General features: G+C 35.5%; 1 protein-coding gene across 2 annotated transcripts; it reads left to right on the top strand.

The window, feature by feature from the left end:
• Positions 1-517: 517 nt before the first annotated feature.
• On the top strand, positions 518-14,873 carry LOC131144818 (photosynthetic NDH subunit of lumenal location 5, chloroplastic-like). 2 transcript variants are annotated; one of them, XM_058093704.1, is made up of 8 exons: positions 518-674; positions 772-993; positions 2,273-2,423; positions 3,259-3,347; positions 10,918-10,972; positions 11,331-11,416; positions 13,550-13,698; positions 14,460-14,873. In XM_058093704.1, exons 1-8 carry the CDS (start codon positions 651-653, stop codon positions 14,467-14,469), a joined length of 786 nt encoding a protein of 261 aa, XP_057949687.1. In that variant the 5' UTR covers positions 518-650; the 3' UTR covers positions 14,470-14,873. The 2 variants fall into 2 exon arrangements, with proteins under 2 accessions (XP_057949687.1, XP_057949686.1); XM_058093703.1 differs by having other exon boundaries at positions 14,340-14,873.
• Positions 14,874-15,486: the final 613 nt, after the last annotated feature.

The following is a 15,486-nucleotide window of genomic DNA, read 5'->3' as shown; positions in this document are numbered from 1 at the left end:
TACAAAAACTAGCAAATATAGTGAAATAAATCAAATATTTGTATTACTAAATAATACTTCTTCAAAATTATCAAGGATGATATATTTCTATTTTAATTCGAGTGATTTTGCATTCTTAAAACATCATTTTCAATTTTCAATCACTTGAGATATTTTTGAAGTCTAATAAAAATAATAATATTATCAAATAATTTGTTATTAACACAATTTAATTTGATATTTTATTATATCAAAAAGAAGAGTTTGAGTTGTTTTGTATTCATTGTATTTATTTTAAATGATAATCAACCCATTTTAAAATTGGTGAGTTGAATAATGTTGAAATTGATTGACATTTATCTGATTAAATTTTCTATTTCTATTTTGTATGTATATGCCAAGTCGTGGGGTTTTAATTACTTGAAAATGAGAGAATTTTTTTGAATTACTGTCTGAGGCAAAAACGTCGTCGTTTTGCTACGACAGCCATTGATTTTTTTCCACTCCGAGACTGCCACCGGATTTTCCATATCCTAGTCCACGCGAGAGGACGCAATTGTCATTTCACCACCTGTGCCCTTCGGCTTCTCCGCCTCCTCCAATCTACCCACTACCACTGCCCTTGCCACTCCACCAACAACACACACTCTTAGAAGATTCGAGCTCCGTCAATGGCTACCCCGCTCACAACCCTGGTAAAGCCCTAGCTTCATCTACTCTCAGTATTTCTCATTTCAGTCCTTTTCTGGCTTCACCATCTTCACTTGCATTTCTCTTTTTTGCGCATCGCAGTCAAACGTAGGTTCTCTATCTGGTCCTCGAAGCCAGGTCAAGGTCGGCTATGCCTGTACTGCTTCCAAGCTTCGGAAACTCCCTTTGCCCTCAGATATTTCGTTCGCGTCGTCGAGCGTTTTCGCTCGCTCCCTGCGTCTCGCGCCGATTACGTTTTCGTTGGACCGTTATTTTCGGACAAAAGAAAGCGGTCTCTTCGGCCGTGTTCGCGCCAGTGCTCAGGTAAGGGGTAGTTTTTTCGTTCATTACCATCTGTTTGGTTGTTGAGAAAGTGTTGTGGATTTAAAGTTAGGCTAGAAGTCACATCTCATCTAAGAAGCGTCCTCAGATTATTTTTCAGTTTATTTTAACAAAGAAATATCCATGTTTTGGCTCTTGTAAATTGTTCTTGAATTTTAATTTACGTAGGGTTTTATTATGTGCTGGAAATTGGAATGTGTGAGTAGTAAGTATTTAGTATTTTTGTTTTTCCCAATCAGCAAGTTGCAAGTAGTTAGTAGTATAGTGCAATTATACTATTACTGATACTGGATGGCTAGGAAGTAGGAAATGAATGTTTAGATTAATCGATGACAATTTTATATCATATGTTGACTTAATTGTCATTTCATAGCTTATGCAGTTGCAGGCTCGATTGTGATCTTTTTAATCCATATTCATCTTTTCTGTATGTCTACAATTTTCTTCTATTTCTTCCCCCTCTTAGCAAGCGAAGAAAAGAGGGCAACTCCAAGCATATAAAGATATCACCGTTGTTTTGATTTATGGGGGATTTTAAAATTTAATTTTAATGGATGCAACCTCTAGTAGTTCTACTGGTTTAGGTTCAATTGAGCCAAGTGATGGTTGTATATCTTACGGTGGGACAAATGATCTAAGTTGGAAGATTCAATATATTAACATTTTCCCCATAGTTTTTGGAGTTGTGTAGGTTTCTGAAAATCATAAGAGTGTTATCATTAATATTGACTAAAAAAGGAGTAATTTTACAAACTTTAAGATATTATGTTGTTAGTTGTTTTGATTTCTGGAGAAGATTTTTTATTTTAACTCAATGCATGCCACCCCAATTAGTTTTCGAGGGAATAATTTTTATTTTAACTCAAGAGACACACAGCCCAATTAGTTTCAGGCTGAATGGAGCTGAAGAATGTTCTTTTAACTAAGAACCGTATTTAATATCTTTCTAAAATGTGGGCTTCTCATACTATTGCTTGTACATTTGAGAAAATGAACTGCATAGGTATGAAAGGCTTATGTATTTGTTTATTTGTATTTTTATCATTTTTTTTTTGGGGGGGGGGGGTGGCAGAGAGAAAATTCCTTTAAAGGGCACCAAGGGGTTGTCACCATGTACAAACAGTGTCAAAAGAGAAGAATAACTCATAGTAAAAGGTGCCAAAAAAGCCAAGAATGTGCAAGTGTCTATCATGTACAAGCAATGATACCAAGTGACAGTCTGTCTCTTGTAAGTTGTAACTATTGTTTGATTTAATTTCAGGAAGTAGCTTTACAGTCAAAAGTCACCAGCAAGGTGTATTTTGATATAAGCATTGGGAATCCAGTGGGGAAGCTTGCTGGGAGGATTGTGATTGGACTGTTTGGTGATGATGTACCCCAAACAGCGGAGAATTTCCGAGCTCTTTGCACAGGTGCTTGACATGGTTTTTGAGTTTGATATTTATTATTCAGTATCATGGTCTTTAATTTCCACGAAATTGTCGAAATTTCCAGTTTTCGTGACCCTCAAAATCAAAATGCCAGTCGATTTTCTTCTTGCATAATATCCATCGAAATCTCAACGAATCATCCGAAATTTATCAAATCTTGAAATTTTAGTGAAAGTTGTCGAAATTTGAACTATGCAATGAAATTTTCTCAGAATTCAAATGAGAGATTTAAGAGTGAAGTGAAATTTCTCTCTTAAATTATTTTATTTGTTTTTATCGAAACAAAATTTTATTACAAGTGCTTTTGAAATTATATGAAAAAATCAACCTACTACAACATATTATTTAACCATTAATGTCTAAATTATCATTATTTGTAGAATAAATAATATTTAAATGATTTATGAATTCATTTGCATTAACTGATTCACTAAATCTGTTTAATGTACATCATCTTATAAATATGTTTGATGCACATACAACTTCTCCACCTCATGCACAGTGTAGATGTATTTACTTGTAATATATTAGTCTTAAAACTTACATTATTATGTCTATTAATCATTTCTAAAGTTTCATAAAAGAATATCATGCCTTATTACTGATTTCCTTTATTTTTCCAAATTGAAATCGAAATTGACATTGAAATCAGAATTTCCATAAAAATTTCCGTACTTTGGGAGCTTCGAAATTTGAGTCGGAATCGAAATTTAAGACCTTGTATCAGTATTACTTCTGTTGAAAGATTGACTGGACTTCAGAATGCATTTTGATGTAATTATTTCTTTTCAATTATTTATTCATTTTAATAAATCAGGAGAGAAGGGCTTTGGTTATAAGGGCTCTTCATTTCACCGCGTCATCAAGGACTTCATGATTCAAGGAGGAGACTTTGATAAGGGAAATGTAGGTCACATCTAATTTATTCATTTGTGGTAACATTGCCTTTATGTATGAATCCTTTACAATTCTGTCGTAATTAGCACCAACCTCTTACTCAAATGGCAACATTATGGGTTATGACCATTATGATAAAGCATGTCAATGTATTTTGGTAGGAGGGCAATTTTATCTATTCCTTTTATCTAGCTTCATGCCTTCATTTGCTTGTATTGTGCAAATTCTTGAATAATATTGCTTGTTGTCTAGGAACTCAATGGCATTTACAATGTCAGCATATGAATTTTTTTTCCTTATTTTATTTTCCACCAGAAGGATTTTGGCAAAAAAAATGTCTTTGCTTGTTTTTTCTGGCTATGTGTAGATTATAGTTTCAACTTAAACTCATTAGTCTTTGATTGATAGTGAAGATCTATTTACGCAGTCGTCATTTCTCATAAAACTGTGTCGTTTTGGAAATAGAGAAGGCAATGAAGGTATCTGTCCACTGTTACTTTTCTAGCAATTTAAGCCTTAAGATGCATCGTGTCTCTTGGCTGGGCACCGTAGAGTCATAGACCACATCAAGAGGTTTCCTAGCTTTAGGGTCTCTCACTCTCAAATGCCTTGATAACTTGGTAAAGAAATAAGAGGGTCTCCTGGGTGTCTAGTTTCATTCCAAGAAGAGCTGCCCAGAACTTGATCAGCACTCACAAATCCTGACGAAAGCCCAAAAGGATTTTGGCTAGCCAAAGGGTCAGAGTGTGAATGTCAAAAGTTAGGTTGAGATAATCAACTAATTCTTCTCTTTGGGGAGAGAGTGATAGGAAGTATCTAGCTAGCTTGCTTAAAGGATGAAGAAGGAGAAAATTTTGAAGGTGGTTAAGTCCTTTAATTTCTTAATGGATGTGGAGGTACTGTGCAATAAAAGGGAAGACATTTGCCTTCTGGTAGGGGTTTCTTCAAATAAGCAAGGGATATTAAATTCATTGTTCTCCCTAGCTTTCAAGGGGAGCTCTTTTTTTGGAAGGAAGAAAGTCCCCAAAATATGGGGCGTTTTCTTCTCTTATTGGCACCCCCTCTATTTTTCTGTTAAGGACCAACTCATAAGGTGGAAATGTGTATGGCAAAAAGGGAGCTACACCTTCTCTTTGCCAACAATTCTCTGTGGTTTTTTTTCACTAATGCAAATGTAGCTGTGTAATGAGCCTATTGTGCTGGTGGTTCCTTTTCCACTCAATTTAAGTTACATATCAGAACAAAAATTATGTGAGTCAATTTGTTGACCACGTCTCTAAATTTCTATAAATTTAAGCACTTAAGTTTGGGTATTTATCCTTTTTGTTATATGAGTAGCCCATTGCATGGGAAGTGCTTGTGGCAGTTTGGACAGCAAATGCCGAGCTGACAAAGATAATTGTTGGTGCAGATTTTTGGGTATACAGGTGGGTTGTATCCTTTTGGTTTTCAGAGGTAGCAGAGCTTTTAGAGTTGGACTGTAGAAGGAAGACCAAGAGTGTTTGTTGATTACTCTTAGTGACTTGTGTTTTGGATTTGAAGTTGTTTAGGTTTTTTAAGGTGAGAAAACCATTATTATGAGTTCCTTCCATGATAATGAGTGCAATAGTGGTTTTTGAACTTGAGAGTTTCATGTTGCATCTCTTTTATACCCTTCCTAATCATAATGGATTTTTCCTGTCATGGCACTTGTTAGTGTAGTCCAACCATGTAAATTCATGTGGGCATTTATCAACTTCACTACTTTGTTTTATTCTTGCACGTAGTAGTCATTTGCATTGATATTTTGCGCTTAATTCCACATTATATTCCACAGCAAATAGGTATAAGAGCCTAGGATTTTTATCTACTGGAGGCAAAGAATTGTTTATGAAGTTCAAATTTGAGTTTGATCAGATCATAAGTTTCAACTTATGGAAAATCAAGATGAAATTCTTTCTCTGATTGTTTTGAGGATTCCTCATCCTCTATGTTTTTGCTTTTACCTTAATAAATTTCTGTTTCTATTGAAATTAAAAAGATGAAAGTTCTCTTTTCTCATAAAGTCTTGGTGAAAGCTTTGGCTAGAAAGGAGAAGATGCTTGGTACATAACTCAAGATGAAAAGGGAGAATTAGATATGCATGCTCTTACTTCAATTTACAGCTAAGTTTGTCAAATGAATTATTGCATGTGGTTCTTCATGAAGAGTTGATTGTCAATTCATGGTTGACGTGTTGGAGTCTCTTTATATGCTAGTCTTCCATGAGTGAACTTCATTTGAAAGAGTGCTTTTTTTTTTTTTTTTTTTCACTAGGACCCATCTTGATAAATTCAATTCCATCATTTTGGATTTAGAGAATTTGGATGCTAGAATAGAGGATGAAGCTTAGGTCCTTCTATTGTTGTGTCATGGCCACCTTTTGTATAAGCAGTTTAAGACAATCATTTATTGGAGAGAGATGATTTCCATGGAGGATGTTAAATCATCCCTATTTTCGAAATGGAAATGACCTTATTTTCAAATGAGTTGATAGATATGGATTTGACTGGGACATCCAATGATAGTGAAACTTAAGGGTTGTTAGCTACAATTAGCGCAATGGAGAGGGGTTCAACTGTATCAAAGTCTAGGCAAGGAAATTTGACTCTAGTTTCTTAGAACTTTTATTTTAGAAGATTTCTAAATGATAGAGAGATGATGGAACTTTCCTCCTTGTTATAGTTGTTGAACAATTGTCATATTTCTTGCGATAGGGATACTTGGTTCTGGGCTTTGGATCATTCAGGGGTTTACAAGTGGTCCTGGGCTTTGGACCATTCAGGGGTTGATTCTTGTAAATCTTTCTTGGAGTATTTGACCTGTTCCTACTCTTGTTTTCCTCTATTTCCTTGTCTTTGGAAGGTCAAAGCTCCCCCAAAGATTAAGGTTTTCATTTGGCTGACTGTGCTTAGTGGGATCAATAGTAATAATTTTTTGCAAATTAGGAGACTTGTGAAGGCCTCACCTCCAGATGTTTGTGTGCTTTGTTATTTGAATTTTGAGTTGGTTCCTCATTTGTTCTTGCACTATGATTTTGCTTGGAGCATTTGGAATAATTTATTTGATGTGTTGGGAGAAGCTTGCGTTTGTCCAGTGATTGGTGGATGGGTTGCTGGCTCTCTTTTGAGGGCTTAAGAAGAAGAAAGGATACGAATGCGCTGTGGAAGTGTGGAATATTTCAGTGCTGTGGGATTTACTGTTGGAGCTTAATGCACGGATGTTTTCAGGGAAAAAATTGAGCAGGCAGCGGTTTGGGAGAAGATTCATTATTTGTGGTAACAATGATCAAAAGGAGGGTAGAGGAGGAGGGTTGTGTTAGGTAGCTAATAGCCAGCATAAAATTTGTCAGATCACTATGATATGAATTCTTACCGAATATTTGCTGTGGCGTCCGTTACGAGCGATGTGTTGCACTTGAACCACCCAGGCATAGCGAAAAGTGGGCGATGGTGGGCTAGGTTGTCACCCGGGTATGATGTCAAATATGCGAGGGTTCCTGCATCATTCTGGACGTGGGCAGGTAAAGACGTTAATTCAAGAAACTAGGATTAGATTAGCAACTTAGAATATAGGGACACTTACGGGTAAAAGCATGGAAATTGTGGATACAATGATCGGAAGAAGAATTAATATAATTTGCCTTCAAGAAACTAAGTGGGTGGGGGAGAAAGTTAGAGAAATTGATAAATCAGGATTTAAACTTCGGTACACTGAAAAAGAAAAACATAAGAATGGAGTAGGCATTATTATAGACAAACTTAAAAGATAGCGTTGTGGATGTAACTAGAGTATGGGATAGAATTATAAAAATCAAGATGGTATTAGGACAAGAGATAATAAATATCATTAGTGTTTATGCTCCTCAAGTCAATTTAGCAAAAAATCTTAAGAGACAATTTTAGAAAGATAAGGATAGTATTATACAACACGTACTAGGGACTGAGAAAATATTTATAGGAGGAGATCTGAGTGGACATGTTGGAAGAGATAATAAAAATTATGAGAGGATACATAGAGGATATGGATATGGAGACAAAAATGAGTCTGGAGAGATGATCTTAGACTTCGCTATGTCATATGATTTTAGTATAATGAATACTTGCTTCTAGAAGAGAGAAGAACACTTAATAACCTTTAAAAGTGGACAAAATAGAAGTTAAATAGATTTTTTTAACTAGGAGGGTAGATCATTTATCATGCAAGGATTGTAAAGTTATTCCAGGTGATAGCCTAACCACACAACATAGAGTCTTAGTGTTAGATATATGTATTAAAAAATGAAAGAAAAAGGATAAAATAAACCAGTGTAAGAGAACTAAATGGTGGAACCTAAAAGGAGAAAATATAATAAAATTTAAAGATAAAAGGATCAAAGATGATGATTGGAGCATAGAGGATGGGATAGATAAAAATACCCTTTGGAATAGATTAGCTAGCTCTATTAAAAAGATAGCAAAAGAGATTTTAGGTGAATCAAGGGAAAAATTCTCAAATAGCGAATAGAGTTGGTGGTGGGATAAAGACGTACAAAAAATCATAAAGACAAAGAATTTGGTATAAAACGTGACAAAAATGTAGAAACAGAAATAACTTTGAAAAATATAAGGAGGTAAGAAAAGATGCAAAAAAAAACCATTAATGAAGCTAACTATAGATCATTTAATAGTTTGTATGATAGATAAGGTACAAAAGAAGGGGAAAGAGATATATTTAAACTTGCTAAAGTTAGAGAAGGGAGAGCAAGGACTTGGGAAATGTAAAATATATAAAAAATGAGGATGAGATTGTCTTGGTTAAAGACGAAGACATTAAAGAAAGATGGCGAAGTTACTTTAGTAAGTTGTTTAACGAAAACCAAATAGAAGGCTTAAACTTAGAATTGTAAAATGAGGAAAAGACTAAAAATATAATATTTATTCGCAAAATTAGAGTTAACAAAGTTAAGTTTGCACTAAAAAAGATGAAAAATGGGAATGCTATGGGTCCAGATAACATCCCAATTGAAGTTTGGAAATGCTTAGGTGATAATGGAATTATATGGTTTAACTAATTTATTTAATACAGTTGTAGAAACTAAGAAAATGCCAGTTGAATGAAGGAAAAACACTTTAATACCTATATATAAAAATAAATGAGATATTCAAAATTGTAATAACTATCGTGGAATTAAACTTATGAGTCATATGATGAAACTATGAGAAAGGGTAGTTGAACAAAGATTAAAGTTAGAAACGAAGATCTTAGAAAATCAATTTGGTTTTATGCCTGGGAGATCTACCATAGAAGCTATTTATCTTTTAAGAAGATTAATGGAAAAGTTTAGGGGAAAAGAAGAGAGACTTGCATATGATATTTATTGACCTTGAGAAAGCATATGATAAGATACCTAGAGAAGTTTTATGGTGGGTTTTAGGAAAAAAAGGGTGTATGTAGTAGGTATACCGATGTCATTAAGGATATGTACGATGGAGTAATGACTAGTATAAGGACTATAAATGGAGAAACTAGAGAATTTCCAAACACCATAAGTGTACATCAAGGATCTGCTTTGAGTCCTTATCTTTTGCTTTAGTGATGAACCAATTGACTAAGAGTATTCAAAAGGAAGTTTCATGGTGTATGTTGTTTGCAAATGATATTGTATTAATTGACGAAATTAGGGACGGAGTAGAGGCTAAGTTAGAATTATGGAGAGAAGCTTTGGAATCTAGATGCTTTAGGATAAGTAGAAAAAGACATAATATATAAAATGTAATTTTAGTAATGATAGGAGGAATATTGGAGACATAGTTAAACTTGATGATGAAGAAATAAATAGCACTTGTAGATTTCGATACCTTGGATCTATTATGCAAGTTGAAGGAGAAATTGAAGATGATGTAATGCATAGAGTTAAAGCAGGTTGGGTAAAATGGAGAAGTGCTTCAAGTGTGCTATGTGATCGTAGAATACCCTTAAAATTGAAAGGAAAATTTTATAGGACAACTATAAGACCAACTATGCTATATGGATTGGAATGTTGGGTGACAAAGGAACATAATATCCAAAAAGTAAAAAGTTGTCAAGATGAGAATGCTTAGATGGATGAGTGGTATAATATTGAAAGATAAATTAAGGTATGAACATATTCGTGATAAGTTAGGTGTAACTCCTATAGAAGATAAGATAAGGGAGGTACGACTCAAGATGGTATGGACACTCGCAATGTAGGCCACATAGTGCACTTGTGAGGAAGAGTTACTTAGTTACTATGGGGGGCAATAGAGGGGGTAGGGGTAGACCTAAAATAACTTGGGAGGAGATAGTGAGTAAGGATTTAATATCCTTGAATCTATCAAAAGAAATGGTCCATGATTGCATAAATTGGCGGAAAATGATTCATATAGCCGACCCCACTTAGTGGGATTAAGGCTTGGTTTTTTTGTTGTTGTTTATGCTGCGTTGGCTCTGGCTGCTTTAAGGGAGTGAGCTTTTTGGAAATTCAGCTAGATTGGAGAAATTTTTTGCTTTGATATTTAGAAGTATTTCTTTTTTGTCTTTAGTTTCTTTTTATGGTTTTTCCCAGAATTTTAATGGGAGATAGCTTATTATCCTCTTTGTAAATTCTTCTTTTTCTAATGAAATCTCTTCTTTTGCTATCCCCCCAAAAAAAAGTATATATATACTGTGAAAAGAAGGGTCCCCACATATGAATCAATTTAAGATGTTCTGTTGATGGGCAATAATGATTCATGCAACACCATTGGAAAGGGCATTGAGATGCACAGTGGTGGGAGAGGACTTTCTCAAATGTAAAGCACTATCCAGACTTAAAGATGTGCCTCATGTCTTTTGGCAGTCGGGATTCAAATGAATGCAATTTTAAAGTCAAGCTCTTGCTGTTAGCAAATCTGCAAATGTAATCTTATTGTCATTAGGAACAATTGTCCACATTTGACATTACTAGCATTTTCCACTATCCCACCAATTTGATTGGTCTCTTCTCATTTAATTGCCAATATATATGATTTTACATTCTCGGTAGAAAATTGTCAAATTTCTCAAGTGGATATGAATGTTACAATGATGGCATTTGAGACGTGTCCAAAGCAAAGATTTCAAGCTGCTTTTGTCCATCCTGCAACATCCCATTGACCAATCTATGGATAATATATTTTTCATATTACTCTTGAAATTTGAATTTTAACGCGTATTTATGCAATTTTATTTATGCCCTGCACTTGTATCGATAACATCTTGTGTAATATGCTTACTAATAAACTACTAAGACACATATCTACTTAACTTTGAGGAGCAGTGAAATGATAGGATTTGTTGAGTTCATGAAGGCTTTTCTCATATTATATTTTCTCATCCCTTCTAAGTAACTAGTGTTTTTTGTTATGGATTAATTAACAGTACCATTGGTTTGGTAATTCTTACAACTAAGTATAACTGTAGACCTTATTTGATTGCCCTAGAGAAAGAAAGGCTACTATAATTTTGTGTCCTTGTGTTGTCATTTATGTTTGTGAGTATATCTTTTAACTTATTGTCTGGGATTGGAAATTTATTGCAGGGAACTGGAGGTAAAAGCATCTACGGTCGTACATTTAAAGATGAGAACTTCAAGTGTAAGTTGATTTGCACTACTAGCTTTTGAAAAGTTCATTTGTACATGCCTCTTGGTAGTCATCAGAGGTTTGGGAGCCACTACTACATAAAGCCGACATTTGACTTTACCTTGATCCCTAGGAGTTTTAGATGGCAAGGGCTGTTTTATCTGTTGCCTTACTGCCTTCTTTTTTATGGGGGAGATTTGAGCTGTCAATGAATCATTCAAATGTCATATTCCAGTTTGGTTAATTACTTGGGGATTTATTGACTGTTGCTTTTAGATATAATCTTGCCCTTCATCCTGATAGATTGACTTGGGATGTGGTTATTCCTTTTATTCTCAAGTTTTCAGTCTGAACGGTGAATGTCTTGCAGTGACTCATGTTGGACCAGGAGTGGTTAGTATGGCGAATGCAGGCCCCAACACCAATGGGAGCCAATTTTTCATCTGCACTGTCAAGGTACCTTTAGGAAAAATTTTCATATTTCTAAGGATGTTATGGATTACTTATAAAAGTAACTTGTGTGACTAGGTCAATAAAATCAGATTTCTCATTTAAGTTATTGAGAAAAAGATGGTTGGTCAAGTCATTTAAACTATAAGTTGCACAGGTTACTTCTGCAGCTCATGTAAAACACACACACACACACACACATATAATTATATATATAAGAAAGGATTAAGGAATGATTATCTCTCAGCATGATTTACTTTAACTATACATTTGGTTCATAGGAATGAATGGAATCTAATTGGAGTGGATCAAATTTGTCTTTTTATTTCCACAAGTTTTCATTCAAGCTTTTGTTCCATTGCATTCTCATTCCATTATAAGTCATGCTGAGAGATAATCATTCCTACTTTCAATTCGTCTTGAAAAGGTTCAGGTTCAAGAGTGTTAAAAATTCACTAAGATTAGAACATTCCTTAATCCTTTCTTATGTGTGTGTGTGTGTTATATGTAAAATTTAAATTTGTTACCCTAGTTTAAAACAAAAAATGACATACAAACCACAAATTTGAAATGCAGAAGCCCTAACCAAAAAGCCAAAACCTTTTGCGCAAATGCATAGCTTTATATTTTTTTTTATAGCAAAAAAGGATCTATAAAAATGAAAAGACTAATTACAGAGAATGGAGGATAAGAAATCCTCTCGGTAAAAAGAGGAAAACTAACAAAGAAATGCAATCACATTAAAGCTGCCTTCCAGTATCTTTGGATATCAGACTGATAAACCCTCAAAAAACCCCAAAAGAATGTGCCCGAAAAGGGATGTAAAAATAACTTTCTCCCAGAGTAAGGGAGGGGTTTTCTTATCTTTGAAAATCCTGGCCTTCTAATCCACAACACCCACAGTTTTGACCCAAAAGTTCCTGCTTTATTCTTCCCAAATCCCCAAAACTTTACCTTTAAAAAATCAAAGATAGATTCTGGAGTTGCCCACTCTTCTCCGAAAAAACAAAAGAATGATTATTCCACATGTATCTCGCCACCTTTTAATGAAGGAATAGATGGCTAGAACTCTCATTTGAACCACTGCACAACGTACAAATATCTGGACCAACATCTTTGTAGGGTCTCCGGATCTGTACCGCATCATTTGTATTAATCTTGTTGCGTATGAGAATCCATACAAAAGCTTGAACCTTAAATGGAATCTTTGCTTTCCAAACAACTTTATTTAACAAGAAGGGACTATAGTTTGTGGATTTTGTAAGATTTGAAAAAGTGGTGGGGGTGGGGGGGGGGGGAAGGACTTTGAAGAAAAGGACCCCAAAGTGTCCCCAATTCAAAGCCTTGTGTCCTCCAAATTTGGCGAGAAAGAACCCAATCTACTCAGCAAACAAGTTAACTCATCATCCTCTCTTTCATTGAAACTACTAAAAAAATGGAAATACCAAAAAAAAAAAAGTCCCCCCCATTGAAATAAAAAGCTGAATTTGGTGCCTTATCGACAGAGGAAAGTCTAAGCAAGTGCGGCAACAACAGCTCCAACAAAGACTCACCAACCCAAATATCCTCCCAAAAATGAATTTTGTTCCCAATCCCCACTTTGGAACAAGTAAAAGTGAAGAAAGGGCAAGCTACCTGTGAAACAAATTTCAAAGGACTTGCTAAAGTAGCAATGCCACTCCCTTTTGAATCCCATCCATTTCTGTGCAAACCATATTTACTCTTTATTACTTTATGCCATAAGGAATTAGGTTCTAAAGGAGCGTCCATAACCATTTCCCAATACATGTTTAGAAACCAAATTACCAAGACCCAGGCCCCCTTCAGACTTGCGCTTCCTAACAGCATCCTGCCTAACCCGTGATTGCTTTTATTCTCCCCATTACCAGACAATAAAATACCCCTCATGATCTTTTCCAACTTCTTAGCCACCCTGGGAGGTAATTTGAAAAGGGATAGGTTTTAAATGGGAATGTTGGCTAGGGAGGCACTATGACTAGGGATGTTTTAACCTTTTAGGCATACCTTGTCTTGAGGTGAGCAGCAAGAGTGTTTAAAAACATTAGCAAAAAGTATTTGCATTACAACTGTCTGAAACCTTGTGTATACTTAGTTCTGTGCATCTGTGGTGAACAACAGACTCCATGGCTGGATCAGAGGCATGTTGTCTTTGGGCAAGTTTTGGAAGGCATGGACATTGTTAAGTTGATCGAGTCTCAGGAGACGGAGAGAGGAGACCGTCCTCGGAAGAAAGTGGTCATCAGCGATTGTGGTGAACTTCCTACAGTGTAATGCGAGTTGTAACCATTTCTACTACATATTTATCTCCCCATTCTTAAACTGTGTTACTGCGGCTAGGCTAGTTTACTAAATTGAGGAAACTTTTTTCCTACTATTTACCAGTGATTGTCCAGTCTCTTGTATTTTATTTTTTTTTTGGTTATTTGTATTTCGAAGTACGAGGACCTGGATTTTTCCCTTTTGGGTGTTGGGGTCGGGCTAGCTAGGTAAATTGCCTCTTAAAACCCTTATATATTATGTAACTATTTGTAACTTTTAAATTCTTCTAAAAGCTTCTCATAGCTCAATTCTCATCAATTTCATTCATCCAAAGTACATGCTTTCTACAATTCTTACTCTCCTATTGACATTGACCCATTGTTTGGTGCTTTGAAATGGAATGAAATGGGATAGAATGAAATGACAATGCATAGTAGGGGTGAGCATAATTTGGGAAAAACCGAATTAACCGAATTAATCGGCCGAAATTGGCCGGTTCTGTTCGGGTAAAAAACCCCGTTCGGTTGGAATTTTACAAAATTTCGGTTAATCGGTTTCTGTTCGGTTAACAATAAAAAGTAATTCTTTTAACCGATTAACTGAATTATTAATTAATTAGATTTTAAATATAATTTTTTTTTTTTGTTAGGGAATATCGGAATAGGGCTTGGGTTGGACAATCGGGCTTGGGCGTTGGGGGGAATAAGCACGACTCAAAGACACACTCTCTTGTATCTCACACTCACAGCTCACCTCACTTTGTTCACAGACTCACTTAGGGCTAAGGTTTCGTTTGTGTGAAGTGTGAACTGTGAAGTTCTTTTGCGCTCTGCCGATCTGCGTTGCAAGCCCGCAGCTCTCCATCGGACCACCTCTCGGAGTTGGCAAATCCCCTCTTCAAGTTTTCGGTAGCTCAGCTCTACAGCCTCTCGGCCCTCTCCTTCGGACCTTTAGTCTCCTGGTTTTGCGAATCCCTCCTCGCCGTCCTCAGCTCTTCACTCCACCCTACCCTTTTTTTATATTTTCTATTAAACTCTGGGATTGTCTTGCTTAATTTGCCTTTAGTAGAAAGAGAACTTGTGCTTAAACTCTTTATTTGGTTTGGCAATTTTATGAACATTGGTTATGCTTATTGTGAACAACCCTATATTGCTTATGCAACATGCAAGTGCATTAAGGAGCCCATAAGCTGTTTTGCTGGCATTGAATTTTATTATGACTTCCCGGATCATTATTATTATTATTATTTGTCGTTGTTTTTCTTTGTTTTGGGCTCTATTTCTAGCAATTAATTTCAAATAAAATCGGTTAACCGAATTACCCGAATTGGTAATTCGGTCGGGTTTGGTTCATTGTCCTCCATTAGTTTGGTCGGTTTGCTTAATAGCACTATTTAATCGAATTTTTCGATTAATTCAGTTAATTACCCGAATTTGGCTGAACCGACCGTTTGGTCACCCCTAAATTGCATAGACAAGTTTCATTTTGTTTCCATTCCTTTCAATTCAATTCTTGTTTGCCAAACAAAAAATTACTTATCTTCTGACAGAGCATAAATTATAGACCGGTGTATGCGCATTGCCCTGTGTTGGCCACAATGTTAATGTCGAAGGTTTGCTAAGCCCTTGCCTCTTGCCTCCAAAAGCCCATTTGAATGAAAAAACTTAGCTTATTTCTGCTCGTATCACTAAATGCCATCTAATAAAAAATTTAAAAAAAAAAAAGTAAAAATGCAGGTTGCATTCCCCATGTGTGTGAAGTGAAGGTGATGTTGTATAATGAAGGTATACAAGGAA

Source organism: Malania oleifera, chromosome 12, assembly GCF_029873635.1.
Source record: "Malania oleifera isolate guangnan ecotype guangnan chromosome 12, ASM2987363v1, whole genome shotgun sequence".
Taxonomy (NCBI): Eukaryota; Viridiplantae; Streptophyta; class Magnoliopsida; order Santalales; family Ximeniaceae; genus Malania; species Malania oleifera.
This window is presented reverse-complemented; position numbering and strand designations above follow the sequence as displayed.

Excerpts from the sequence above, each read along its gene's own strand:
- LOC131144818 (XM_058093703.1), top strand. The coding sequence starts at position 651 with ATGGCTACCCCGCTCACAACCCTG. Across the intron at positions 11,417-13,549 it reads TTTTCATCTGCACTGTCAAG|ACTCCATGGCTGGATCAGAG; the intron begins GTACCTTTAGGA and ends GGTGAACAACAG. Across the intron at positions 13,699-14,339 it reads TGTGGTGAACTTCCTACAGT|GGAATATCGGAATAGGGCTT; the intron begins GTAATGCGAGTT and ends TTTTTTTGTTAG.